The sequence below is a fragment of the Gymnoscopelus microlampas genome (assembly GCF_963454915.1).
Source record: "Gymnoscopelus microlampas genome assembly, chromosome: 6".
Classification (NCBI taxonomy): Eukaryota; Metazoa; Chordata; class Actinopteri; order Myctophiformes; family Myctophidae; genus Gymnoscopelus; species Gymnoscopelus microlampas.
In genome coordinates this window covers 24,603,553-24,623,278 of record NC_139943.1, presented here as the reverse complement: position 1 = coordinate 24,623,278, position 19,726 = coordinate 24,603,553, and the positions used below count along the sequence as shown (strand labels likewise).

Genomic DNA, 19,726 nt, shown 5'->3' with positions numbered 1-19,726 from the left:
ACATTTATCTCATTTATGGCTTAAGAAACAAATGAGCCAGAGATGAGAGCTCAAACTTGGATTATGCTTTCCTCTGGGTACTCCTTGTAGGCAGAGTTTTCCCCCTGAAGACATGCAGCATCACCGATCAACTACAGTATAAAGGTATGCGTACACATGGATAATCATACACACACACACACACACACACACACACACACACACACACACACACACACACACACACACACACACACACACACACACACACACACACACACACACACACACACACACACACACACACACACACACACTGGCCTCTTTCAACAATTCCCTAAGGCTTTATGGACATGAATATGGACCGAAGGAGGGAAAACACTGTTTATCCTTATAGAAAGGGGGGGGGGGGGGGGGGAGAGAGAAAGAGAGAGAGAAAGAGAGAGAGAGAAGCTTGTTGTTTTGTAATCTGTTCTTGGGATCCTCAGGGAAGTGGATGTGAAGCAGACCTGATTATGGCCGAGTAGGAGCATCAACTAGAAAGAAGGGTAATTCTCCAGAGCTGTATTGAATCTCTTTCTTCCCTTCTCCTTTCACTTTCTCCATTCAGTTTTTGCCGCTTATCTTCAATCTGCTTTCAGACACATACTAATTCTCTCTAACCCAACCTACTACCCCCTATACACCTTGTCCTCTGTATACCGCCCTCTCTATGTGCGGTATACCCTCTCCAGTCTCTCTGGACACCCTCATATCCCTCTGTATCTGTATACACCCTCTCTCTCGCTCTCTCTCAGTCTCTCTCTCTATATATACCCTCATGTCCCTCTCTGTATACCCTCATGTCTCTCTATCTGAGTATTGTCCAATCTATCCCCAGTAATACAAGCATACAGTACATCTATTGTCTATGAATGGATATACTAGCTACAGTACAGACAGTGGATGTGAGGTTGATATCAGCCTGCCTACAACGGTGGGCATATGCATAATACCTGCATATTATGTACAGTAAATCAACAGTGAGTAGAGTGAGCAAATATACAATCTATCAACAGTGAAACATTTACAACAGTTATCCTAAGCAGGCATCTGTTATGGGACTTTAGTGCACGTCCCAGTAGTCTGTGTGCAAAAGTGCCAGAGTAAGCAGGAGTCATTAATCCAAGAACAGAACAGAACATATGGGGGCTTAGTTATGGAGCTTGATAACAACCGGCACAAAGGACTGACCAAGTCACTCTGTCTTATGCCAGGGGCTGAAAGGTACTCCTCCTCATCCCTGCTAGCTCATCATAGAGGGGGTGGGAGCTTCCAGCTTCCTCCTCATGTCCCCCTTTGCGACCACCTGCAGACTGTCCAATCTATATTTAAAATCCAATATACCCAAACTTCCGCGGGCGGGAGTTTGGGTATATTGGATGATTATTCTTTGTGTTATTCATTGTCTCTGCTACGTTCTAGCTGTGTTCTGGCAGACCACCTCTCCAATTTCCAACACATTTCGCCATAAAATCGATCATGCCCGGAGCATTTGGATAGTGTACTTTCAATTGTTCAGTATACATTTGTTTCCGTTATTTGGCCCACATTTTGCCTCCTTTGCTCACTATTCTATGCTTCTTCTTCATCTACTTTCCGCCACACTGGATGCCTTACGGCTTACTGCCTACTGCCTCCCACAGGTCGGGAGTACAACACGGTTTCTATTATCTTCTCAGTGCAAATTAATTTCACTCAGTCGAGCACCATTCTCCACCTGAAACGGACAACACTGCCCTTTCGCACAACTACTCCACAAACACACCCCTCCACAAGCCATCTCTCTCTCTCTCTCTCACACACACACACAACACGGCATGCAGTAAAAACATCAATGTTCATGTGTCCAAGTAATAGTCCGTGATGAATGTATGCGTAAGTGCCTTTTACACCTGTAGGCTATAGGTCTATGGCGGTGATACGTCACATATTTCACCTAAGGGTATATCAACCCATCAAGCGATTAGCTGTGTGCTCTTCAATGACATATGCGTCTGGCCACATGGACCGTCTTCAGACAGCAGCCATAAATTTCACTTTGAAAAGTTAATCTGTGTAACTTAAGTAAATATTGTTTAGTTATGTCGCTACCAGCGAATATTTTTTCTCCAAAGTCAACGCGACAGAACTGCTGGTATTTAACGACGTGGATTGCTTGCCACTGCGGTTTCAGGGCATATTTTCCTCCCAGACACACATTTGTTCCGAGTTATATATTAGATTTTGTTTTCTGCCTCTTAGCCAAATGAAGCGTAGTATACCTGTGAGATGTGAGTGTAATTTTACTTATTTTTATCGCTCATCAGAACAGAAGTAAAATCCTCAGTGTTTATATAGGCTATCCATTTTTCACTCCACAGTGTAAATGTAAGCATTAAACCCTGTTTTTCTTCATGTAGCCAACATGTGAGGAGGTGTGACTGGCATTGAAATGTTAATCGATATTTACCACCATCTCCACCTCAGCACGGTTCCTTGGGGAGCGTTGTGTTGGCTCACCAGAACATCTGCAGTCTGATGTACTGAGATCAACAGGTGAGGTAGTGTGTGGTCCCCCTGCATCTCTATGAGATCTAAAGTGTGATCACAGTATGCAGCAGTCCATTAAAAAATGTCATTATCCTACCCTGTTCGGCTGATATTCACTCTAATGTGGCTGTGATATTATCTCTGAAGTAGGCTGAAAATGTGTTACATTCAGTGGCACAGGGGGCTGAGGGCCATTGGCACCCCACTTATACCCTCCTTCCACATTTTTTTAAAAGTCACGAATCTCTGCATCGCCGCTAATGCCCCTATATTGCAACACTGCATTGCAAAAAAATATGTTTAAATCATTGCTGTCCGCTCTAAGACATTAGGTACAATAAAGCATGCAGACAGGAAGAACATTGTAAGGAATAGTGAGTTCAATCAGGCATGGCAAGTCTTCAACATCTGCCAATAAGAATCTCTTTTATTTGCAATACTACACAACCGTGTCTCCAACCAACACAACTCCTCAACGCAGAGGTGAGGAGGTGCTCACTGCAACTACTCTATTGCTCACGTGTTTTCCCCAAATTAACATACACAATAAATGGTTAAATGAGCATAAACCAACGGCATGTCTCAGATATAACACCTAAATCCACAAAACACATTCCCCATGGAAAATAATTACATAATAACTCAACAATAGAACAATGACACACACAGCACATGCTGGGAATACTCTCCTCAGCCAAATAACAGCTCGGGACGCTACAATATTACAATTTTAATCCAATCAAAGAGTCCACTGGGCAGCTGTTTCAATGTGTGGTGTGAGCCAATCACTTGGGTAAACTGAAATAACTGAAATATTATGCGAACCAACACACTGTAGCCTACCGTAAATGGAAAAAAATGACAGCATGGGTGATTTTGCTGTTCAGCTTTCAGACACAATTACTCCACATAATGTTCCTGCTAGACCCTGTACTGCAGAGGCGTCCCGGTTAATTGCCCTGCAAGTCACAGTCCAAGCAACGTAGAGATGACTGAACTTTCTAAACTCCCAATACATTTTATATATGTCAATATCAAATAGGCTGCACTCATCCTACTATTAACGTTTGGGTGATCTTACATTTGCAAGTCTTAAAACATTTAAAAAGCTGTTAAAATTAAATGCAATTGATCTCTCTCTCTCTCTCTCTCTCTCTCTCTCTCTCTCTCTCTCTCTCTCTCTCTCTCTCTCTCTCTCTCTCTCTCTCTCTCTCTCTCTCTCTCTCTCTCTCTCTCTCTCTCTCTCTCTCTCTCTCTCTCTCTCTCTCTCCCCCCCCTCCTCCCCCCCCCACTCGCTGGGCCCTATTTTGGGGCAGGCACGTTGGCATGCAGCGGATGGGCAAATTGACAATTTCCTGAGGCACGGTGGCAGGGAGCCTGCATCTGCTTGCTATTTTGTGGACCTGCTGTGCGTGATGTGGGCGGGTGGGTGCAGTAGGGGGTGTGTCGTTTGCCAATCAGCAGCACACTGCAATTTTGCAGTGCCAATGAAGCCAATGAAGGCCACCATTTGCACCACCCGTTGCCCGCCTGCTTAGACCAGGTTAACTGGTGTACAGCACGGTCCATTGCTATTTCCGTCAATTTAGTTGGCAGAGGTACACAGTCTCCAAAATCAAAGAAACCCATTTTATACTGTATGATATTGTCTGTTTCACTTTGGTATGAAGCACAGCTGGAAAACATAGCCTATTTTAGCATGTTTTTAATGTATTCTAACCCACACTAATGGTTAGCTGCTTGTATCCAACAAAGCCGGTATGCGTCATGATGCGCTGAGATACTAAAGGCAAATTATCCAAATCCATATAGGTTTGTCCTTCATAAAAGGTTTACTGATTGGTCAACTAGATACAACTAGATTACAACACATACTGTCCTGACAGGTTCCGTTTGGCCAAACCATTTCTTAAGATGCTTGTAGTGTTTAAAACCGGAAGCACACCAGCAGACTGTCTGCTGAACTTTGTCTTTCATGTTCCAGTGTACTGGAAGCATACTCCCACCACACTACCCCATTGTATAGACAACATTTGTCATGGACAGGTCACCTAGACAGGACAGGTATGCACAGACATAACTAATGACTACTTTGCAGACCGTATAGGCGGACGTCAGGGTCTGATTTGGGTCTGCTACTGTATGTCCATGTGGACACTGTGAATGTCTGTCCATGTAGTTTATTTGGCAAATATAAATTGGGCTTATGAACTGCACTTTGCAATGAGAAACGATTCTCTTAGGAACAGTGCCAGGCAGGCATATTAACCGCGTTTCCTATTTCCTCCCAAGATCATTTTACATCATCTGCTCTTGCCGGTCTGTTTGAGGGGCTGTAGATTTGTTGTTGACAACTCTGCACCTCCCACACAAGGACCTCAGTTTTCTCTCAGTAGAAATTATGTTTCTGAGGATTTTCTTCCACTGTGGAAATTACCAGTATACGGTTGCAAAGTAGTGTAGGGCTGCAGGGCAAAATAGGGCTACGGCAATGGACAACATTTATGCCAAATCTCTTGATACAGCATATCCATACAAGTCATTTAGCTCTTATTTTGAATGTTCATAACGATATGATAATGATAATTATCATATTGTTATCTAGATATGAACATGCAAGAAATATCGTACAGCCCAATCAAAGGTAAAAGTAATTAAAATACATAATTCTGAGGCCACTCCCCACCATAGACTGCACTTGACACCAGTTCACCTGTTCCTGTGACATACTGTAGGACCCTTTCTCTACCACCTCTCTCTCTCTCCCTTAACTCTCCATCTTTCTCTCTCACATTCTCTCTCACTTTCTCTCCGTCTCTTTCTCTCTCTCTCTCTTTCTCTGTCTCTGTATAACGTATTGTGTCTCTCTTACTGTTCCCACCTATTTTTCAATCATTTCGTTTTTCCTAAGCCCCCCATAAAGGCACCCATCCCCTCTTTCTTGTTCATCATTTTGTGTTTTAAGGATCCAGTGAGGCTATGATTGCAGCTGAGATTTTTTCATTGTTCTCTGCAATCTCACGGCCATCTCACGGCCTTCAACATATTGTAGTTCATGATCAGAGGGAAAAGAGAGCGTCTATTTAAACATGGGAGACAAACCTGAAATGGATATATATATATATAAATATTTGTTTAAAGCGCGACTTGGCACTTTGCAAAGTAACCTGTTCCAGTCAAAGTAAGCAAATCTTTTCAATTTGGTATGTTCAGTTCTATGATGTTCAATTTCACTCAGCAAAATTCCATTCGAGGCAGTTCACAATGCCTCAAATATATCAAATAGCTCATGTGAATTTCCACATTTCTAGGTAAGTTGCAGCATTTCAAAAATCCATGGGGGTAGAAAGATTGCATTGTATCCCTTGAGGTGAGTGACAGGCAGTCAAGCTTAAATGGCTAAACCTGAACAGTGTGCGGTTACTGCAGTCACAGTCACCTTTAAAGAGATTCAACGACTTAATTTCAGTTCCATTACATTCAGTACTACTACTGTACACTGTTCAATAGCTGATTCTCCAAAAGTTGCTGACATTTACAGTCACGTGGTTTAATCTGTTAATTTAATTATAGGTAAAGAAAGACTAGAAAGATTGCACTCAGTAAGTGTTGAGCTCTGCCAACACTGCAATAGGGCAGAACAATATATTGTTATCATATCGTTATCTAGGTATGAACATGGAATCGCAAAAGGCAACAATATGGATGATACGTTTCCTCCTGCTCGCCCTGCAAGTACTACTAAAGCCAGCCAATCACAATCATCCCTTCATGCTCGTCCAGTGCTGTTTTTTGAAGAATGCTTAGTTTTTACGGTTGTTACATTACACAAATAATATTGTTCATGCATTGTGTCGAAGCAGAGGTGCAGCAAAATGTTAAAATTGTTTTACATTTTTCTATTTTAATTTAGCCAGGACACAGGTCTGTTCTGATACAAAATAACTGCACTGCCCATTTGGTATTATTACACAGTATGCAATTCTTTGAAAAAATGCAAGTTTTTTTACAATCGCTACACTCAAAATATCAAATAACAAGTGTGAACCTATAGTCATATCATATATCATTCAGATATATGCATCTATATCATATTAAGATATTTGACATGAATAGCAACGTATGAATATATCGCACAGCCCAACAGTGCAAGTGATAAGATATGCGATTTCCACCTTACTATCTCTTATGAGTGAGTAATTTTGCCCTTGATAAGTTTCCCTTGAACTTGAATGTGACCTTCACCTTTGAACTTTTCAAGCTAAAATGTAATCATCTCTTTGGGCCAGTCAACTGATCATTCTCTCCAAGTTTCGCAAAGAATCTGGCCTTCCATTCTCAAGTTATTTTGCTAATAGACAAACTGACGAACGGAATGGGGAGAAAACATGACTTCTGTCCAACTCTGTTGGCAGAGGTAATTAAGGCTAATTCCATATGTATTTTTGCATTATAATAGCATTAAAAAACGTTGTTTGAGAAATAACTAAGTCAGGGGAAAGTACTATAATCCTGTTTGGCACAGAAGTGAAAACAAATTAAAGCATTCCAGACGAACAATGGAATTAAAATGGTAAAACAGTAAATGCCTATTTCCATGATTAGCACAGGTTCCATGGCAGCTTAAAGGTCCAGACCATAATTACAGAATGGTTGCTCCTGTTAAAACAGGGTTGTTTCAGTAATGGCTTTCTTTTGATTTATTGATTTATGTTTTCACTCTCGCCGTTATTGAGTTCTTCTGGATACAAACATTGCCAGTATGTAGTGGCTTGAAGCTCTTAACACATTGACCGCCAGAGGTTAATCTCATAATGTACTCACCAGTGCCAACGTTTTATTGTTGTTTTGTTTTTTTCACGTCGCCATAGACATTGTTAAAATCCTTAAAATTGAGCTGCGCACTGTTTGTAAACATCGCGGACATCTGCCTGGTTCGAGCAGTGAAAACCACGCGTCAAACGGAATCTCCATGTTGTAGTTAGAACGGTTTATGTTAGACAGTGATCACCAAGGAGAAGAAAAAAACAAGGAGAAAACTGAGTTTCAGTTTCGTCATTAGAACGAGGGCTGACGGCTTAGGCAAAACCGGATCCCAAATAATTCTGTTTCCGGTGGTGTTACAATGATATGTGCCGTACCGGAAATTGAAAAAAAAAAAAAAAACGAAAAAAAAGTAAAAAGCACCACGGCCCGTAGGCTACGGGATCGGCGCTTTACAGTTGGATTTGATCTGATTGTCCACTGCTTCAACTTTTGAAGAAGAAAGTTTCAACCGGGGAAATGTGTTTGTTTGTCAGACAGCTGATGCCCCCTCTTCTTTGGCACTGTTTATGGTACGGAGTGCCAGACCGGATGGGCCCACTTTCACTCCTGCTGTAGACAGAAACAACTACGCAGGTTCAAGTCCCTGCAAAGCTGTCACATATCATGTATCAAACTACATACTGTATCATTTTGAAAAGATAAGCTGAGTGATACAGAGAGCTAAAGGGTAGTAGCTCTACAAGGACACCATTACTCTCTAAAAGCTTGTTTTGTTCACACCAAAAATCTCAATATTGTAGTATTTCCGATTTTTTTAACATTTTATTTAATGTTATCACAAAACACACATACAGTAGTTAGGCTAGATACTTAGAAATGATCAAAATGATGTTACAATTGCAAACTTTAATTTGGAACAAACTGAGCCTTTAATACTAAGTGTTCACTTTCCGCTTTTAGGCCTGAGTCCTTTGATTTCATTTTGAAAACTTTTTTGATCTTTAGGGCCCCTTTTCAATGTGAAACATTTTCTTCTGCAAAACCCCTCAGCCTCATTACAGTCGAGTCTCTACAGTACAGTACAGTATAAGTTTGGGATGTAGGATGCATTTCAAGCAGTTCTAATAATCAAACAGTTCTTTGAAAGTCAACAGTGCTACAGAGGAGCCTAAGGGATCTAGGGGGGTTGTTGAATGGCCTTAGGGCAAAGACTACTGCAGGCTGCTGTGGGACTCGGATGGTACTGAGCGACAGTAACAGATTCACGTGTTTTAAATAATCTTCTACCCTAAGCAAGAAACTGGTGTCTCCACACTGGAAAGATGCCTTCTGTAATACTGCCATATATACTCATATAGAGTTTAATAGCCTAGAGCTCTTCTCCTCTCATTTGGAAGATTATCCCACACAAAAGTGGTTCTCAGCTAGCGTAGCAAGGCACTCCAGTATGCTTTGAAATAAGCTCATTGTTTAGTTTTTTTTAAATAATTATTTTATTTTAACTATGCCAAAAAACTATGATTTCACTAAAATTTCAGTACAATCTGGATCAAGAACAGGACCCAATTGTGTTTGCTGACCCTCTTGTCAAATCCTACAATGCTTTGTGTAACATTTTCCAGCCATGAATAATTTAATGGGTCTTGGGATTCTGTTACAATAAAGTGTGCCTCGCTGCAATCACTGGCATCTTTCTCTTACCGATAGTTTTAAACTGGATATCTCTTGTATTTTGAACGTTGCAAAATCAGACTCAATATATCAACACAAAATCCTATGCTATAGGGTTAGAAAGTGAGGAGACTATTAGGATAGAAATTTCTCTATGCTTGTATCTGTAGCTCTTGGGTGGCCGTGAGAATTAGTGGCAGACTCACTGTTCGACATCAAAAAGTTTTAGCGAGATGATAGCATTCTCAGTCACCAGTCAAGAACACTCTCTATGGCCCAATCTCAATGTCCGCACACACACAAGGGCTTAGGGCTGCCCCACTGTGAAATCAGCAATGACAATGAGGGCTCTCTGGTAGACTTTTTGAATGCTTTATGCACACTTTCCTTACACCAGCGTTGCTTTAGACTTTGCTTGAGGCAATAGATCACAATTCATAATACACATAATTGTACTGTTCTCTCTGGTGATTAATAGCAGCATTGTGTGTATATAGTTTATCCTATGACATGATGTTTTGCTTATAAAACAGGGAGTGAACATCAAACACTCCAATTAATTAAATAAATAAATACAACAAATGGCGTTATCAAGGTAATGTGACGTGACAAAGTGCTGTAGTGTCCTTGGACCCACCCATTTAAATTGAACACATTAATTCATGTCTGTGAGGGTTCAGTATAGTAGGGTGGACATTAAGATTGGGCCTTTGTGACCTGTAGGTATTTACAGTAGAGAAAAGACACTTCCGTCTAGAAACCAGACAATGTTCATATCACTGAGAACAACAGCGACAGACAGGTTCAGGTCACCAGAGGTGACAGTGACTTAAAAAGACAAATTTGTTCGATGTTAAATTTCAAACCGTCATTGCAACATACTACATTGTGACTGACTGGCATGCGGGAAGCCATATAACGAAACAAATGAATCATTCCAGGGATGTTGGCTGCTACCATGAACAGACAAACAAAACAAAACAAGTCTCTGATCTCAAATTCTTTCCTTCAGTTCTACAGAAGACTCTACCTCAGTGTTTTTCAGTGTGAGGCGCACCCCCCTGGTGAGGCACCAGAGCATTGCAGGAGAGATGCGGGGTGAAAGGGACAGTCAGGAATCGGGATGAACAACAACATGACATTCATGTTTGTTATTGTACATACTGTAGGCTACAAATAGTGAAACAAGGGCACTTCTTACATTCAGTTTCTATTTAGGCAGTTTACTTTGGTTTGCTTAAACCTAAAACTCATATTGCGATCGTTGTGAACTTGTACTGAAGATATAAGATATAGAAGTATAAAATACTTGGTTAAAGTGATTAAAGTGACTATAATGCTATATTAACACATTTTGCTGGGGACCTGGAACCCCCTCAAGGACCCCTGGGGGTCCCCGGACCCCACTCTTGAGAACCACTGCTGTATTGGACTGAGGAGCCAAATGAGTGACAGTGACAGCTTGACTAAGTGTTCGATTCCATGTTGGACAGATTGTGTGTGAAATATGAACAGGCCTCTTCTAACTGCCCGGCTGCCACGTGAGAGAGACGCCTCTTGCAAAAGATGACATGCAACGAAGGTGGCGAACAGGCCTGCAGGCTTATGCACACCTGCACGCTAGTAAACAGACATAAAAGCACATGGACTCATGAATACACACACACACCTACAGTATACACACACATGCAAATGAACACAGATGCTCTCACTGCACCTCCGTGGCAGACACACTCCTTATTTATGGGATGATCCAACCGTATGCATGGCTAGATAAATTATCTTGCTTTCCGTTGCTTTTGGGATTTGCAGAAGCTGTGTGTGTGTGTGTGTGTGTGTGTGTGTGTGTGTGTGTGTGTGTGTGTGTGTGTGTGTGTGTGTAGTTCATCTGTTCAGTGACTGCACGCCCATAATGAACGTGTGTGTCAGGTCATACCCCACAAACCACTGTGGAGAACCTATGCTGAAGGTTGAGTCCATTATGAATCTGTGTGTGTGTGTGTGTGTGTGTGTGTGTGTGTGTGTGTGTGTGTGTGTGTGTGTGTGTGTGTGTGTGGAGATGAGATGGGTATTGACCGCTGTATACGTGCGCACAGTCCCTCTCTTTAATTAACCGTGCCAGGTCTCAGGGGAGCTGGGAGCTCTGCTTTGCATCTCCTGCTAAAGAGCCACTGACAGGCCCTTGCCTTTCACAACTTATGCCGTTATGGACTTCATATACATTTACATGGACTACTAGGAACCAGTTATGTACCAGTAAATGTAACAAAGAGAGACAATCCCAGGTGTGGTTGGTTTCCAAATATCACGATACTGACCAAATACCTTGACATCGATATTGTGCCTATAATATTGCATTGTGATTATATCAATTTCCTTTTCAACTTTTTGCAAAGCGTTGCAGTATTTTCTATTTTCACCATTTATGTCTCTCTTTGAAAGTATAAAGTCTTAAGTAATTAAAACCAGGAAGATACAACACAAGCCGGCGGACCACGTCGTCTCGCTCATGTCAGTGTCACTATGACTCAGCCATAAAATGAGTTCACAATGCAGCTACGCCCAAATATGGAGTGTGTGGTCTAACCTCAATGTGTGGTCATGGCATCTGGCGCAAACAAATCAGTCAGCTCCATATACAGTATGGGCACAAAAGGGGGCATGCCCATATGGGCATACTGATGACATCAGTGATCTTCATATGGGAATAAAGGGACAAGGACTGACAGATACAGAGATACCGATTGTCTATAGCTGCTATGCCCATATATGGTCATATACATATATGGGACCGACCGACTTCTAACTCGGCATGCAGGCGTCGAATAGTTCGGATATCCAGCTGTCCAGAACCGCCGATCCAACCAATATGCCCATATATGGACATTGCAATATATGGGCATACTGATGACATCAAGGATCTCCATATATGGGCAAAAAGGGACAAGGACTGACAGATACAGAGATCTCCATGTATGGGCATTAAAGGGACACAGACAGACAGGTACAACGGGTACTCTGACAAAGCCCGGACTCAGACTCAGACATTATTGTTTGGATCGGTGGTGCGACGTAGCTCTTCTAGCATTTATATATTTCCCAGCTCTAATATAAAAGATTACTGTTGATGTAAAGTGTGCATATGCATGTATGCATGTCTAGGCTGTGGTAATCTCACTATAAAAGCATTTGTCTCAAGGTGAGATCCACTGAATGCCAATAGAAAACTTGCACACTGCCGTCGAGGTTTATAGGTGTGTATAATAGGAGGTGGAAATGTCACAATCATCACGTTTTAATCTGAATAAATTTGCAATGCTGGAACTGACAGTGTCACACCACAACTATTCCATCTTAGGGAACAACGAGGCAGAAAGTGCAGAACAGGGAACTATCATCAAGCTGTCACACGCTTTCCTCTACTACACCTTCCCTTTGAATCTCAGTGCTGTGAGTGCAGGAGGTTTGTATCGATCGAGTTACCGTCAGCCACTTTAAGTTTAATGTGTAATCCCCCCATATCTCTGGGAATGATCTGGCTATTTGCTAACTTCCCTTTGCACTTTTTATATCAAAGAGGAGGACTGGTTAGGTCCCACCCCCTCCCGCTGGCAATTCCTATTCTTAATGTTAGCATTGTAATATTTTGTACAGTATTATTCAAAATCGCTTACAGGACTTTTTAGACTGTAGCCTACGTAAGGGAGAGGACAAAAAACATCATCTGTAAAAATGATAAAAAGGACTAGAGGAATGTTGCCACTCCATCTGTGTATCTCAGTAGGGTTTCATTGGAGGCTAAACTTACGGGTGACAGACAGTAGTAGTCAAGAGTGGCGTATAGGGGAGACATTCTTCATGCAAGGCTAAACCTGCCTGTGTGACTAGAGCTCACACTGCTATCATGTATGTTTGATGACCTATTAGATCTGGCATGCAACTCACTCTTCCTCAGTATGGACAAACACACATACATGCGCGCACGCACGCACGCGCACACACACACACACACACTCTTTCCCGATGCAACATGCTCTTCTGCAGAAACTGTCGACATGCATCATCTTCCAGTTCCAGCAACTGCATCTGTTTGCTTTGACACACAAACAAACTTCACTTCTATGCACACTGATAGAGCAAAGCAGAAGATTGCATGTGGTGGAGAAAGGTTTGCGCTGATATTGACTATTCGAATGAACGTTTCCTCATCTCATGCCCAGCCAAACCCATTCTGTGCAAATTAACAGCAATAAAACAAAATGTGGTTAAAATGCAAGTTCTCCTGACCCGACTGCTCTAATTTTCCTCCCTGCCATCTTAAACCTGAGCCCTGAGCCTCTGCCTCTCTCCCATGCCAGCAGTGAAACACAGCACCAGCTAGAGGGGCCACTCAATATCTACACAAAGCTGCCTCCTCTTATCTCTTCTTACTTACTTAAAGGGAAAGTTCACAAAACAAAACAGTTTTACACATCTCCGGTGGAGATCCAAGGCTTCTCTGCTCAATGGATCTTCATTGTGAAAACAACTTTGTAGATGTGAAGACAGGTGACTCATGGGTTTATTGCAGGCTGGTCGAAAGGCAAAACATTGCGTTACATTTCTGCAAACCACAAATATGTTAAATGTTGACAATAATATTTTCATATCAACAATTCTAGATGCAGACAATGCGAATCAACACATACCATGTGAAAACTAACCCCAGGTATAGTCTCATGTACTTAAATTTACAAGTACTATGTGCAATTTAGAAATAGAAAAATGACTTCACCCCATGGAGACTTGAATTCATGGGTATTTTTTAGTTTTTGTCACATTCCTAAGCCAATAATTTGATGATCTGCAGCGGTTCCGACACTGACACTTCGCTCCGGCACGCCTCACAGGGCTCAAGCTCACTTTTGTCAGTGCACCTGCCTTGTTTGAGTCCCACATGTGCCCAAAAATCTATCATGTGTGACTAAATGTTTTAATTGGTCACACAGTCAGTGCAACCAATTAATTTAATACAGAACCAAACCCTGTACTACTCTTGACACTATCACACCAAAAGTGGCGACCTATCGAAAGACACAAACCGATGCAGACTGCTGGTAGTTCATAAACATTTTTTATAGGTCAGCGATTGTTGTGTGATCTATCCGCAACGTTGTTGACAGAGACAAGCTTGTTCATTCATTATCCTTACATGTAACAGGTTAATTTTATGGACACTTGATCAGACAAACCTTGACAATTACAACAGCAGGTGCTGGGGTCAAACGTTTGGAAATGTCGCGCTTTGTAAACGACATGCTGTAAATGTCAGTGAAATCTCATGTCCTTCTATTGTTACCCAATCGACTGAGAGTAATTCCTTTCTCTGATCAACACAGTCTCACTCCCAAGACGGCTAACAGGTGACGGCTTGGGATGGATTTGACCAAACTTCAATGTTGACGTGAGTTACAATTCGGTCCCTATCGAGACATATCTCAAACGGCACTGAGTCGGCTGGAGCGGACTTCGCAACGCTTGGCAAGGCGACTCGCGGTGTCTCTCATGGCTCAAGACACACATTAGACGGTGTGCCTCCGTCGTTTAAAAAAAATCATTGCATTCCTGGAGTGTGGAAGTCACCGGGACTTCGTCAGATGACCCCCAGGGGACCCCCGTCCTGTCAAACATTTGAAGTTTGGTCACATTTGTCCCAAAAAGTCACTATAGGCTGTATTGGGAGTGAGAGTGTGTTGCTCTGATAGTTCTTATTTTGCATATTGTTTTGTTTATTTTTGTTTTTGATGAGTACAACTATTTCAGCCACAAGCTGCTGTAACAAATTAGTATTGTACTATAAACATAACATCACAATAACAAGTCACCTAAAGAACACCCTACAGTGCAACGCTACTTGACGTCGCTCCCATTATTTTTAATATATTGTAGCACCTCCAGCATTTGTTTATTGATTATACGTCAAATTAGAATTCTCTGGATTCCCATTTCAGAAAAATCTTATTCATGATCACAAATATTGGCTGAATTGTCCATAATCGCAAGAATAATATATGCAAATTACACTTTAGCGTGGGTTTTCTTTTGAAAATCTAAATGTACATACTCTATAAGTACACAAATCACTTTTCTGGGATTTCTATGCCTATTATTAATGGTGCACAATCCTCATTCAGACCCGCATGTCTGGACCTCGGCCCTCTTTGTCTCAGTGACAAAGCATAAACACATAAACACATCAGCCCATGGCTGATAATGTACTCTGGCACCAGCTCCGGGGAACACGCAGAGTATATGAGAGTACTCTGCCAAGTGCTCCGGGGACTAAATTTACTCACACAGTGTAGCCCCTGAACCCTTGCAGCAGATTGCATTAATACCACTGTGTAGCTCTGCAGACCATCCGGCTAACTACAGAGATTCACAACCTGTGGGCCGTGGACAACGTGGTGGGCCGTGAGGATGTTGCATGTTGGCCCCCAAATAATTGGCAAAACACTAAGATTTTTATGATAAAATAACATTAATATGAACAAATTATGTAGACAAAAATGTCACTATTTCTTATTTAGAACCTTGAAGAATTAGTTTTCAGTGTGATACCGATAATTAGGAACTTACAGTAAAGCATGCGTTCCATTGATCCAAGACGGAATACAATCGATTGATCAATAAAATAAACATGCTACGAAAATTCACGGCGGCCTGCCATGCTACGTGGTTCTATTTTATTTTGGTAAAAGATACAAGTACAAATCACAATATAATTTAAACCCAGGATAACACATGAACGCGTAATGAAACACTTCAAATGTGGTCAGATGGGTGGGTGGGCCGCAAACGCTTTCAGGATTTCATGAGGGTCGTGTATGTAACAATGGCGAGAGAGAAGAAGAAGTGGTATTACATCACCACAGGTTTTCTACACCACCAGGTGTTTTGTGCCTGTGCCAGCATAATGAATGGCATACAGAACAGCATTAGGAGCAGCAGCTGGCACTTACAATAGCATTTACTGTATAGAAACGCTGGCTGATATATTTACAATAGTTCAGACGCTGGGGAAAATGAGACAAATTGTGACCCTTTTGGCTAAATATCATGCATTGTCTAGAGCGGTCAAGTAATTTAGGTCGCAGTCACACATCATGCCAGGAATGCCAACAATTACATCATCACATCTCAGCAACATCACCTGCTACTGGTAACATTTGAGACAAGTTGCCCTGTGAAATGGATGTTCAGAAGCACAGGAGGTGAGTGGGAAAGAATACAAGAAGAGATAAAGGCCTTTTGTTGCCACAGACCCACACAAACGCTGCAAAATAAGTGGCATATTCACCAGCAAGGGTAAGTAAAAAAAAAACACAGTGTGTGTGTGTGTGTGTGTGTGTGTGTGTGAGAGAGAGAGTGTGAGGAGATGAGATCGGTATTGACCGCAGTATACGCACACACAGTCCCTCTCTTTAATTGTGAGCGAGAAGGAGATTTTTTCGATACTTTTGATGTGCTTGATGCTTGAATATAAAGATATTCATCATTTGAACATTTTAGCTAAATCTGTATCTCATTCTGTTTTTTTTTTAAAGTGTGCACTCGTAACAATTGAAAACTCATTATTATTCCGATACAAACTTTTTGTAATTTATAATCTTGATAACTTTCCTACCTGATCATGAACATACTGTAGTGGCCAAATTCAATAACTAGTACCCATTACATCGACAAATCTATGAAATTATCGATCTGGTGGTTTGTGTGAACAGTGTGGCCTGGGATGGTCCTGAATTATTGTTTCACTAGCCTATGCCACATCCCCAAATGTCTTTAAACTAAAGCACACATTGAGTAGATTTTTTCCATAGATCTATCAAAAATAATGAGCAGAATATATTTGCGTTACTGGATAAATGCGTTCCGGGTGGTATCAGCATCAATACCGCTATGAGGCTGGCATGATACACCGCACACACACACACACACACACTGCAGTGTTTTATCATATACTGTCTCAACAAAGCCCCCAGTTCAGAACCAGGTCTGTCTTTTTTCTTGTTGCAAAATGTTGGATCATTGCATTTTCAATACAAAAAGTGCATTATATCCTACAACATTGTGAGACTTACTGTAAGGGCCTATTATGCCCATTAGGTGTGCATTAACATTTTTCTTCTGAACAATATCATTCAGCCTCTCTGATCAAGAGACAACAGCACTGATCTGGGATCAGAGGCACGTGGCCCCATAAAGTCATCTGGAATGCCGATTTAATCCCGGATCATCACTTTTGGCCCCGATTTCTCCCGAGGGATTGGAGTTCTCTGCCTGTCTGTCACGCTTTATAGCGAGAAATATAGCAGACAGAACCAAACGGTAGTAGTAGCCAACTCAAATGTGCATTTCCTACGATACAAATGTGTATTAATTCAAGGCAATCCCTGATCTCTTAGAGACTCCATAAATAAATGAGAGCTTGAAACTCTGGCGGCGTTGTCTCACTGATGCTTTGAATTTGTAATGACATGAAAGGGTTAGGTGTGATTGAAGCTAATCGAGATTAAAGCTCAAGCAATTATCCAATCAGTCCTGAAAGTCATGTTCACTGTAGCTGCCAAAAGACCACCTGCATCACAAGTGGTGGAAAGTAACTAAGTAGATTTACTTAAGTACTGTACAATTTTGAGGTATTTGTACTTTACTTGAGTATTTCCAATTTCCAATACTTTTACTTCTACTCCACTACATCCCAGAGGCTAATGTACAGTAGGCTTGATGTTCGCAAAAGTTGATAACTGTCAACTGTTAATTGAAGACATGTAGTCGTAATACCAACGTAATTACAGTGGATATAAAGACATATAACACATTGCTAAGTCACTGACCTATATTGTGTGGTAGACAAAATGACCTAATCTGGTCTCCAAATTTAGATTCAGCAACCGCTTTACCTTACAAATGGGTCAGGATATAAGGTGCACTATACAAAGTCAATTTTTAATAGGCCAACAAGTAAGTCATTTAATTGCATCTGGACCAAAGACAAATCACTCAATAAGAATATAGCTATCAAGAAATGTTTCGTATTTAAAGGATGCTTAACTATTTTTATTTTATTTTTATTTTACTTTTGAATGTTTTTTTTTTCTCCTGTATTTGTGTTTTTATATTTGTTGTTGCCAAAGTTATAGTATTTTGTCTTATGTTTATTTTTTTTAACATACTGTCTGAGTGGTTGTATGTTATAAAAACATCTTGAATTTTTTGAATAAAAAAAATAAAAACAAATGTTTAATCTTGGTTGGGAGGGACAACAACCTACCTTTAACGTGTTCATTGACATACACCTTTAACGTGTTCATTGACATACCTTTAATGTGTTCATTGACATACCTTTAATGTGTTCATTGACAACGCTCTCCAGTCGCTCCAGCCTCTCAATAATCTTCAGAGTTTCTCCCTTGCTGTCCTCCTCAAACTTTCTCTGCTCCGTGTCTCCGCTCATCTCCGGAGCTCGGGGGCTCTGCACGTTGGCCACATAGTTGGTGATCCAGCCCACATAAAGTAGGCAGACAATATTCGTCATGCCGCTCAGGACCACGCATGTTGACACCAAAGTTTTAGTTCTCCTTGTGCACAGCATCGCGACATCCCTCCATGAATACCAAAACGACTCGTCCCAAAACACAGTCGCCCCGGGGCAAATCCGGCCGTATTCACCTGTTATTCCTAAACGTAACCTCAGTAAACTATGCCTAAACCTAACCTTAGGTCCTTTGACGCGCACAGGCAGGTGAAAGGAAAGGAAGCCGCTCAAAAGAAACCTGTCAATACCGTTCAACAATACTGTGTAGATTCGGTACACAATTCTGTGCTGGAAAGTCTTAAAATATTATTATAGCCTTAACTTAAGTCATGCTCATTGCTCCCATAATCTAAAGTGTAGAGCGTATTGCTCCGTGGTCGTGCCATGATAACAGCGAGACGCAGTCGCGCACCCGGCGAGTGGAGTGCATTCAGTAGCAGTAGTGTTGCCAGGTTTTGCCAGAGAAATAAGCAACCAGGTCTATGAAATCAAGCCCAAAAGAAGCGACTATGGCACTTTAAACATACATTGGCTATTTGAGCCAATCTACAAGCTCACAACGACGCGTTGACGATCTGCTACTTTCAAGAAAATTTGAAAAATATTTAATATTTTTGAAACATTTTAATAACACACATCTTGTATGGGGGTCCCTAGCATAAAATGTTTTCAGATGGGGTCCGCAGACAAATACATATGAATTTGGGGTTCCTTGACATGAAAATGTTTGAGAACCACTGGTTTAAACATTATAAGGAAACAAGCCCAAAAAAACGCAACCCGCAACTACCAATATTTACAAGCAACTTTACAGGAAAACAAGCCCAAAGTCGCTTATAATAAATTGACATGGCAACGCTGCTCAGCCTTTGTACAACCCAATAGGAGCGTAGGAGGCGGGTTATCTTCCGCTGTACCGGCCCACCTCACACTGAGAGGAGGAGGAGAGATGCAACCGAAGAGCATCGACCCGCGATGGATACACTGACACCACGACCACGTTGTAACATTTAAGTAAAAAAAAAAGAAGAAAAAAAAGTGGTGTGTTCGTGTGCGTGTGTGTGCGCGTGCGTGTTAATAGCATCTCATATTTATCTCTGTACATTTGAAACTAAAGTAGTAAACCATAAATATATGTATGAGAGATTCAGCTAGCAG

General features: G+C 41.4%; 1 protein-coding gene across 1 annotated transcript in view; it reads right to left on the bottom strand.

Moving 5' to 3' along the window:
- Positions 1 to 18,748, bottom strand: part of LOC311047226 (polypeptide N-acetylgalactosaminyltransferase 18-like) — a gene marked incomplete at its 3' end in the record, with an annotated part of 141,736 nt that extends 122,988 nt beyond the window's left edge. Inside the window, exon 1 of the mRNA XM_084059873.1 lies at positions 18,376 to 18,748. Coding sequence (XP_083915999.1) covers positions 18,376 to 18,625 — 250 coding nt within the window. The 5' untranslated portion in view covers positions 18,626 to 18,748. The remainder of the gene's footprint in view (positions 1 to 18,375) is intronic.
- Between the last annotated feature and the right edge of the window lie 978 nt (positions 18,749 to 19,726).